Here is a 10,873-nt window from a genome sequence, read left to right on the forward strand (position 1 = left end):
TTGTTTTGGAGATATTGCCTGGGATCAAACTTCCAAAGGTCTCTAAGCCTATTTTTAGCAATTGCTTATCAGAAATATTTTGTTTGCAGGTTGGGGGTATTTTGTAAGATAGTAGCTATAATTAGAATATATTCCACACTTTGCGATTACCAATTACGCTGAGGTGTTTTGTTGGTACATAATATAAAATGGTTGTTGCTTAACACAGTATTTTTTCTTACTGATTAAGGAAACAATTGAGTAGCTTGCAGGTCAAAGTGTTGGCTTGCCAGAGAAAGAATGGGTTTGACTCTAAAGCTCAATTATGTAGCTGGCATAGGTTTTGATTTGCACATGCTCTTGACCTGGAGTTTGCCTGGACTGATCATGTGTTATAGCAGTGTGCCAGAAAACCTTACTCACTCAATGTGTTGATGTAATGCCATGGTAAATCAAACAGGTCTCAATGATGTAGTATTAGAAAACAAGAATCAAAAACAAAAGTAAACCTCAGCTTTTTCTCATAGCTAACACCAAGTGAGAGTGACATGGAGTAACTGCTTCACACAGGCGGAAACCAACAGAGGGAGACATTTACATGGGGGGCACGTGCCTGGCAGCTGCAGGGGGTTAGGGGGTGGGGGAGGAGGCTAGGGGGTGGGGATCGCTAACTGCCAGATTGCATTGAAACCAGATTCAATGCCTGCAATCTGACAAATCGCCTCCATTTGTGTCGGCAGCATTGAGATTTGTACCAGGTGAAGCCTGGGCTAGCACTTGCATGGAGCTATGAGAGATGGTGAAGGTTATATTTATTGTTGCCTGATCAAGTTTGATCACGGTCTAATAGTTGCGGTGATTTGTGGCACCATCTCATCACCATTAACACAGTCATGCCCCATAGAATCATATCCAGTAGGAACCTTAGACACACATCTCGAGCTTCAGACCTACCAAAACCTCACTCCTCTTGAACTTCAAACTAACTGAGGCATGTTTTCTCATGTTAAGCAATGTTGGTTGGTTTGTTGTTTAATCTTGCAATATTCCAGGTATATGACACGGTCTGTAAATAATAGAGTCTGGACCGGACGATCCAGTGATCTTGAGCATCGATCCACGCAATAGGGATCAATGACATGCATCAACCAAGTCAGTGAGCCTGACCACCCGATCCCGATAGTCGCCTCTGATGACAAACAAAGTTGCCTTTTACGGCAAGCATGGGTTGCTGAAGACCTATTCTACCCCCGACTTCACGGGTCATTGAGCAATGTAATATATACTGATGACCCTACACAGGATCCACAACATGGCATGACATGGCATGACATAAATCAAAACTGAATTATCTTCTTTACATGGATTAGGTTTCCCAGTATATATTGAAACTGGCTATAAGCCTTGTGGGCTTTTTATTAAGCAACTGCAAAAATGAAGCAACTGGTCTTGCAGTGTTACTGTAACTTGGCTAATTTCTTGTCCTGGGCGTGTGCCAGAACTTCTCCTATTATCTTGTAGTCAACTTACATGGAGTCTAAAGGATGTTCAGGTGATAGGTCGAAGCCATTTCCTTGTGAAAACTGAGGAGCATTCCTGACATATTCTCCATGTTAAGAGAAACATGGATAAAAGGAACAAGAACATTAAATAATTAGGTAAACAACAGCTCGCCTACCTGGTGCGACAAAGTTGCTCTGAAGCCTGTAAACGAAATCTACACTTTTGTTTATTGAGACCAGTCTATGGTTTGGTGAAGAAACAAAGTTTGTTTCGTTTTTTGTTGCAAACCTTTCAAAAACAATATGGATGCCACCTGGAGCAGCCGGCTTCTTGAAGTGTTGAACTTTATTGGGTTTGAAAATTAATTATTATATCCTGGACTTGTAATCTCAATATTTTATGTAGTAGAAATTTATGTATTTGTACTATGACATATCTTGCTTGGCTGATTTCCCATACATAGGTCATATAGTAGGTCACCAATTCTTTTTTGTATGCTTCACAAAAGAGAAAAGGCCTAGTCAAGTGCATATGTATTTGTAGTCAATAATTGAATAGTGAAAAGTATATTATCATGATTTAACAGCTTAGGCAGAATGACACTTTTCTATCATGCATGAAGATGTATTAAATGGAAAATATATACATTGCTGGTGAACTTCATGGGATTTGACTGGTAGATCGGTTTGTACCTATTTAGTCTTCAGCCACAGTATGAAAATCCACTTTGTATTATACGGAATATCTCAACTCTGTCATCATTTCTCCAAGGTTGAATGCTCTGTTAAATATAATTTGAAATGTGATCTCAAGTATGAAATTAGATCAAATAATTGAATGTGTTGTGGCATATAGAGAGAAATATCAAATTATTATAACATTATTACACACAGGGGACAAAGCTATTTATTAATTGACAAATTCTTCCACAGTTTTATTTCAAGTGAATTTACATTTATTCAAGTATAAAACTTTTACACTGCCGAATTCATTACTCTTTTTAAACAGTTCAATGTTTTTTATTCAAAATGTGAGAAGAATTATTGCATGATGTTTTCAAACGAGTCATTAATATAATAATAAGATAACAAGATATATTCATTCCTGTTTAACTGTTTAAGATACAATGAATGTCTACTAACTGTATCTAAGCGGGATCTGAAATTCCAGCGCATCAGCTCTAGTTTTTGAAGGGTCTGTATAATTGAAGCAGGCATGAGTGGTAGGACTTCACTAGAGCCCATCTCAATTTAATGCTCATTATAAAGGTATTTTGTGCTTGCAGTTTTGTGGTAGGAATTACACACAGTGATTAAGCTTTGATTAGGCAGGGGTATCTAAGACAGCTGGCTCTGGTTGGTGGTGGAGCCTGCAACTCCAGGCTGAATGTAATTATGATAATGTTGTGTTTGTTAGAGGACCAGTTACACAATTATGGATTTACAAACATGCTGTGTCTTAGCTGGCATCATACTGCCTGTGAACAGATGTTTGAGGGTTACAAAAAGATTGATAGGATTACCTGTCTTGTGAATATAGATATTTGGGAAATAACTGCTATGTTTTGTCTGATAAGATATTGTTTGGGGAAATTCTCTGAAAGTAGAAACACCAAAGGTGGCTTTGATTTTTGTTATTTATATGTGTCATTTTTGCAGTTTGAAAAGGTAATGTTCACAATGTAGATTTTGCAAGAAGTCGTTGAAAGAGAAAGTGATTGAAGCTCTCCTAAAATAGTATGTACCTTTGCAGTGTATTGATAGCCACAGTTGTGTATCTCGTGCTGCATGGGTATTTGAAAGTATCTTGTACCTTGATTGACGTTTGTGTTGTGCAATAGAGATTTACTGCAATAGATTTCTTGATGCAGAAATGTGCATTCAGGACGTACAAATGTATAGACACAGAATAAATAAAATGGATTTTGCATCAAGAGAGATGCACAAGATATTCATTGTACCTGAATATTGACAAGAAATATATTAAATTATCAAATCTTCCTGTACAGTACACTACACCATTTCGCTACTTCACAGGACCCTCGTATTTATTGTATGGATCCTTGGGGGACATCTAGTTTTGAAGGTCAAACTAAAATGCTGGATGTACAAGGATTAATATATGATTCCCAACCAAACAGTAATGGTCATGATAACAATCATCCTTCCTTTATTTGGCAGATTCACCAGTACTTCAATGGGATCCCAGATGGGAAGGTGCCTTACCTCAACAGTGCCGGGGAGAAGTACCGTGTGCGGCAACTACTGCAACAACTGCCGCCTCATGACAACGAGGTGCGCTACTGCAATGTGTTGACGGAGGAGGAGAAGCATGAGCTACGGATGTTCTCTGCTCAGCGCAAACGGGAGGCGCTCGGGCGGGGTACTGTCAGGCCCCTCCCTCTCACCATGCAAGGAACTGCGTGTGCTCAGGTGAGGAGAAATTATGGCTATAATCAGGATTGTTATGGCTGGTGATAATAATTATAAAAACATAAGAAATTTGGACCGTGTACTAAACCTATCCCTAATTAATGTAAATTGATTGCCAGTTAAATTAATTTTGGTCTAGGAAACACATTTATTCCAGTAAATAAATCATCAGTATATTTCAAATCACCTCAGATCAGAATTTGTTCAAAAGTGAAAATATTGAAATTGGAAAAAAATGGATGAAAATTTGGATAAATCATATGGTCATAAGTTAAATCTCTGCCTTATGATAGTTGTTTTATTTTTGTGTGGACACTATGTAATTATGGAGTATCAATATTGGATTGTGTTTCTCCTTGCAGTGTGAGTGCACTGTTCCCGGTGGGGACATGGCAGTGTTTGCCTCACGTGCTGGGGCCGACAAGTGCTGGCACCCAGGATGTTTCGTGTGTCACACTTGCGGTGAGCTTCTTGTCGACCTCATCTACTTCTTCGCTGAAGGTGAACTTTACTGCGGACGTCACCATGCCGAGATGCTCAAACCTAGGTGTGCAGCATGTGATGAGGTACGTCCAGTTTGAAACATATGTCAAAAAGTGTTAACAGATTCATTACGTGTTAATGAGATAATAATTGCAATAAGACTGTTGTAAGTATTGAATTAACCATACTCATCAGGATATTAGTGGTAAATGGTAACTCTAGTGATCAGAGAATTTACTAAATAATTTGGTTGTGAAGATTAATTATTGCTTGTGTGAGATTATGAAATCTGGTTTGCTTATATTGAGAGTGAGAGGCTAATATTTAAGGTAGGTTGGTCAAATGTCACAATGTCACGCTGAAGTATGTGACATCTTGTCAGGAAAAAAGCAGCTTAATGTAATTCATAGAAGGTCAGAAATGTGTCACCGTGGTAAGGTCATGGATCAAGGGATTAGGTCACACTGACTTCCTTATTGAACAATCCTCAGGTGATTAAAGATTTCATTCATAAATAGTCACATCATTCTCAGCTTCGTGTTTTTGTTTTCAGATCATCTTCGCAGACGAATGTACAGAGGCTGAAGGTAGAAGCTGGCACATGAAGCACTTCTGCTGTTTTGAGTGTGACACCATGTTAGGTGGTCAACGCTACATCATGCGAGAAGGGCGGCCATATTGTTGTGGATGCTTCGAGCGGATGTTTGCGGAATATTGTGACACTTGCGGTGAACACATCGGTGTTGATCAAGGACAAATGACCCATGAAGGTCAGCACTGGCATGCAACGGATCAGTGCTTCAAATGCCACACATGTCAAAAGTCTTTGCTAGGACAACCGTTTTTACCCAAACATGGTGTTATTTACTGCTCTGCTGCGTGTAGCCGAGCGGGTTCTATGCAGACTCAGACTCCACGACGACCCGAAGATTACCTTCAAGAGTTGCAGGCTGTTAGAGTAGGCTCCCCTGTCAGCCACGTGCTTCTAGAAGGAAATAAGGACATTCATGAAGTGCTACGACAACAGTATACCATCAACGACAGCTACCCATCATCGGACAGGGATCAGGGCTACGCTACAAGCAGCAACAGTGAGGTGTATGCACCGGGTCTCTATGAGGCACCCCAACAAAGCGTCCCCTTTACTGACCCCGAGGCTGTGTATCATCTGAACCTCGATGGCCTCATTGATGGTCTTCCTTGCCAGGAAGCCAAGAAACGTAACAGACTGTCACAATTCTCAATGCCCGACTTAACAAAAGAACCGGACACCCCTGGATCAGACAAGAGTAACCTCAGCTCAAGGAGTAGGAGTCGGTCAGGGTCCGAGAAGAATGTGAGTGTTCACTACGCTTCTATCAATCCTCAGCGAGAGAGGATACCCCCTTGTCCACCTGAAACCCCACCCACCATCGGTTGTGAGCGTCTAGAGAGTGATAATGGTTATGCCGTTCCCCACGGTCACCAACAACACCATCATCACAACCATCATCACCACCACCATCACCATCATGGCCAGCAGCAACCACCGTCACACCGGTCTTTCCCCGAGCTCCCCAACATCCGACAGATCGGGCGTCGTGGAGCCGCGGCAATACCTCTTCCTGATGAACACAAGATGAACCCCATTTCTCGCCCACCAACAGGAGCTCGGCCTCATAGCAGCGGCGCCAACAACTCAGGCTATCCACGCAGCCGCAGCTTCGAGGGACGCCCGGGAAATTCCTACTATTCTGAACCACGTGGAGCAACTGGGGGATTCAATGGCCGCCCTCCTTCAATGGAAAGTTCAGTATTGGACAGATTTGATCGATTCCCATATGAGGATGATCGGTGTAGCACATGCTCTAGTTCTAGTGACTCAGATGATTATTATTACTATTATGATTCTCCACGGAGACAAGGACCGGGACCACGTATATCTTATGTGGATGACATGGGTATTGGACCCCAAGGTCGTGCAAGGACTATGAACACTAGGGGCCGCCACAAGAACAAGAACAAGCAGTGTGTTATAAGCTAGGTGTGAACAATCTTGACTGTATATTGATAAACTTAAGCATTATTTATCTTCCAGTATGCTAGTGCTGCCATATTGGGTCTTGTGTTGTGACATCAGTGAGTTGTTTCGGGACATGTACAGCAGGGTAGTGGATACGAGTGGTGGGAGGTACAGACTATTTTCCTAAAATCTCGATCAGGCAGAGGAAATAGGAACAGAATACATGTGTGATAAACCTTTATAAATTTCTGCATGTTGAATCGGGAATGCATGAAAATCTTCTCGAATCAAAACTTGTCTTCATAAGTTTTTCACAATATTCCATGTGCTAATTCCTATATTTGTATTATTGGAGATCCAACAACTGAAAGATTAATATATTTGCCCATGTTGTAAATATATTATCTTAAGTCGTTATTGTGCTGAAATTGTGATTTTGAATTTCATCCAAATACTTAATCTAAATCTGTCAATGTTTTTCATAACTGCATGTTAGTCACAATAAATGCTGCAGGGAATTGAAGGGTGTAATAAATGGGAAGAAAAATATAGTCATAACTGATGTTTACAATTTTTTATATAAAAGTTACATTTTTGAATTCCTTGCAGATCAGTTATGACATTGTGATTTTGTCTTCCTTTTCAGAATACAAAATATGAATTGAAAATGTATAATTTTTACAATGTGTTGAGAGGAGCTAGTTTTGAATCTCTTAATCTCCCATACATACTTGAACCTGTTTTGGTAACAGAGCTTCCATATTATATCTCCATTTACTGAAGAAGTCACTTGTTGATGTGCAATACAGGGTTATCTCCCTTCGTCTTCTGCTGCCTATGAATGCCAACTCTCTTGTATGTATGTATATAAGTGAAGTAGTGTTGGTTTTCATGATATTTTGTCAAACAACAGCATTTGATATTGAGATATTGTTTATTATGTCAATATATAATGTGACCATTCTGTTATTGAAAAGCAATTTTGTATTAGAAAACCCTTTTAATAAACCTGTACTTCATAGGGATGTACTGACATGATAAAATACATTTGTTTATTTCACCTTCAAAACACTATTTGAAATATTTTAAGCAAAATCTGAAACATTTCCAGCAGATTATGTTATATTAAGAGCATTTGAAATATTTTAAATAGGTGGGTAGGCCATTACCCCTGTGTCTTCAAAAGTTTTAAAATTGTTTTTGGGAAGTGTTATTGTTGAAGGTTCTCATTGTGAAGGGATCCTGTTTAAATGAAATTCTTATAAATAGACAGATATTTTCGACTGTGATAGTTGCCTTGATGAATTATATATTTTTAGCTTGCTGGTGTTTTTTGTGTCAGTTACCAAATATTTCTTTTTTAAGTATATTTCAACCTTGTAAACAGTAGAAATCTCTGTCATACCCCAAAATTTCCAAGTACTGAAAATGTAAAATAGACTTTTTTAACCTGGATTATGAAGCAACTGAGAAACTTTATTATTATGAGCTGACATTGTTTCATTTACCAAAACCACTTAACATTTAGTTAGGGTAAAATAAAAGCTTTAGAAATAATGCTTGAATTATTTGAGTTAATTGTTGCATTTCATAATCCAGTAAAACAATGTTTGATAATGCATGGTGGGCATGATGCATGTTTTACTGTAGACAGAAAAAAAGGTATTTTATAAGCATGATGTTTATCATGGATGATTTTTTCCTCATACGAGTTCTTCCAAATTGCCAAGCAGGACTGTCATGTATCTTGTATACTGATGTAATTTCAAAGAGAATTAATTACATTATCACTATCAAATTGTTATGGTATCTTTTCATGCAATGTATTAGGTCTGTATAAAAAATCTTCTCTCTCTCGATTTGGGGTATTCAAGGCTATTGTTCAATAATAATTATTATGATTATGATTACCCTTTTGCGAGTTTATATAGTATACTTCATCGGACAACAACAGTTACCTGCACTTGTTTTCTAAAATCTGTTCAAGAAATGGTTCAAGGTTGAAACTGAAACGAGAATCATAAGATTTTTGTGTTTATATTTTTTAGGATGAGAATACAGATGTATCTTTGAAATGACTTACAGTTCTTCCAGACCTTGTTTGTAGCTGAAATGTAAGAAATCACCAAAGTATCTTGCATGTTGAATGATACCCATATGTTGTAGTTGATGTTATCAACATGAATTATTATGAAATAAAGTTACCTGATTTTCACAAATTATTTTGTTTTTGTTGAGTTTTATATTGGGTTTTCAGTCATCTTGCCAATAAGTTCTGCTTATTTCTTAATTACTTCAGTCAGCTATCAGTGTTTCAGATATTGTTCATTTGGAGGTTAACGTTTGATCTGAATGCACATCTATACATATTTCATCACTTTCTTTCTTACATTTCCAGTATTCTTGTGTGACTATATACTCCACTTTGAAATTATTCTGAGACTGTTGTAGATTAATATTAAGGAGATGTGATACTTTTACAATGAAGAGTGCATTCCATTCATTTGGGATAAACAGAACTGTTCAGCCCCTTGGATTTCACTGACGTCAAGAGGCCCATTTGGGGTATATATGTTGTGTATGAGGACAGGCAACGGAAGTGCCAGTTGGCTTGTCCTCTAGCTGTTGTGGACTATGGGTAATAGATGGGAATCTGACCATCATCCTGCTTAAGAAATCAATTACATCTATTCTTTAATGTATTTTCATATTTGATCAGACTTTGACCAGAAATTGAAGGAAACCCCCGTATCGTCAATATGGTTGTGAAGTGAGCTCTTTTTGCCTATTTATGAATACTTATCAGTATTATTGTCATTTTTGCACACATTTATATGCGAAAGGGAGTTCTTAGCAGAAAGATACGCTGATAGCAAAGTTGATCTTCAGTGTTATATAGCGCTGTCAATATCTAGTGGACCAGAATTACAGGTCAACTTTTCCAAAAAAGAAATGAGTGGTTTTGTCAAGCTGTGCCAAATACAACAACTTATTTATTACCCATAGAGTTAGGAATAACCAAGTTCATAAATATTGTATGTGCACTAGTGCAAATATCACCTCACATGCATCAATGTATTGTTTACATCAGGACAGCATTGTTGGCATCAACTTGAATCTTGTGGCATAAGGTCAGATTGATGTCACACTAGGACTGGCATCATTGCTGAAGATTGTTGACGTCATTGGACAATTGTTGTTTTCAAAGATTGTGATCAGTGCATTATTCTAAAGGGGAGCTAATAAGGAATAGGACATAATGGGGTAACAAAGAAATTATAACACTTGCATGTGTGACATACTGATACAAAACTTCAAGAAGTCATGTATTACCCTTGCTCTCTCTCAGAAAATCTGACACTCATTTCCTGAATTCAGTATTACACACATGCTCGTATAATAATCTCTAGTATGCTAGAAGGCAGCACTGAATAATGGTTGATGACACTGAACATTCTGTTTGTTCAGGACAAAATATTTATTCATTTTCACTATTATTTTTCTTTCAAGGTCCCCAGTAACCTATGCTTGGCAACTATATGGACTGGATGACTTGGTTGTGTCAGTGTGGGACATTGCTGTTGTGCCTTGTATTTGACAGACCACCATGACATGGTTGGGACATGGTTGGTACCTTACAGACCATCATGACATGGCTGGGACATTGCTGGTACTCTACAGACTGCCATGACATGGTTGGGACATTGCTGGTACCTTACAGACCACCATGACATGGCTGGGACATTGCTGGTACTTTACAGACCATCATGACATGGCTGGGACATTGCTGGTACTTTACAGACCACCATGACATGGTTGGGACATTGCTGGTACTTTACAGACCACGACGACATGGGTGGGACGTTGCTGGTACCTTACAGACCACCGTGACATGGTTGGGACGTTGCTGGTACTTTACAGACCACCATGACATGGTTGGGACGTTGCTGGTACCTTACAGACCACCATGACATGGTTGGGACGTTGCTGGTACCTTACAGACCACCATGACATGGCTGGGACATTGCTGGTACTTTACAGACAACCATGACATGGTTGGGACATTGCTGGTACTTAACAGACCACCATGACATGGCTGGGACGTTGCTGGTACTTTACAGACCACCATGACATGGCTGGGACATTGCTGGTACCTTACAGACCACCATGACATGGTTGGGACGTTGCTGGTACTTTACAGACCACCATGACATGGCTGGGATGTTGCTGGTACTTTACAGACTACCATGACATGGTTGGGACATTGCTGGTACCTTACAGACCACCATGACATGGTTGGGACATTGCTGGTACATTACAGACCACCATGACATGGCTGGGACATTGCTGGTACTTTACAGACCACCATAACATGGTTGGGACATTGCTGGTACCTTACAGACCACCATGACATGGTTGGGACATTGCTGGTACTTTACAGACCACCATGACATGGCTGGGATATTGCTGGTAC

At 39.2% G+C, this 10,873-nt stretch overlaps 1 protein-coding gene across 4 annotated transcripts in view; it reads left to right on the top strand.

Moving 5' to 3' along the window:
• Positions 1–9,192, top strand: part of LOC139445754 (prickle planar cell polarity protein 3-like) — a 132,021-nt gene extending 122,829 nt beyond the window's left edge. For all 4 annotated transcript variants that reach the window (XM_071226958.1, XM_071226960.1, XM_071226959.1 and 1 more), the window contains 3 exons: positions 3,663–3,914; positions 4,277–4,480; positions 4,951–9,192. In XM_071226958.1, coding sequence (XP_071083059.1) covers positions 3,663–3,914; positions 4,277–4,480; positions 4,951–6,420 — 1,926 coding nt within the window. In that variant the 3' untranslated portion in view covers positions 6,421–9,192. The remainder of the gene's footprint in view (positions 1–3,662; positions 3,915–4,276; positions 4,481–4,950) is intronic.
• The last annotated feature ends 1,681 nt before the right edge of the window (positions 9,193–10,873 follow it).

Source organism: Haliotis cracherodii, unplaced genomic scaffold (assembly GCF_022045235.1).
Source record: "Haliotis cracherodii isolate W230 unplaced genomic scaffold, xgHalCrac1.p SCAF_6, whole genome shotgun sequence".
Classification (NCBI taxonomy): Eukaryota; Metazoa; Mollusca; class Gastropoda; order Lepetellida; family Haliotidae; genus Haliotis; species Haliotis cracherodii.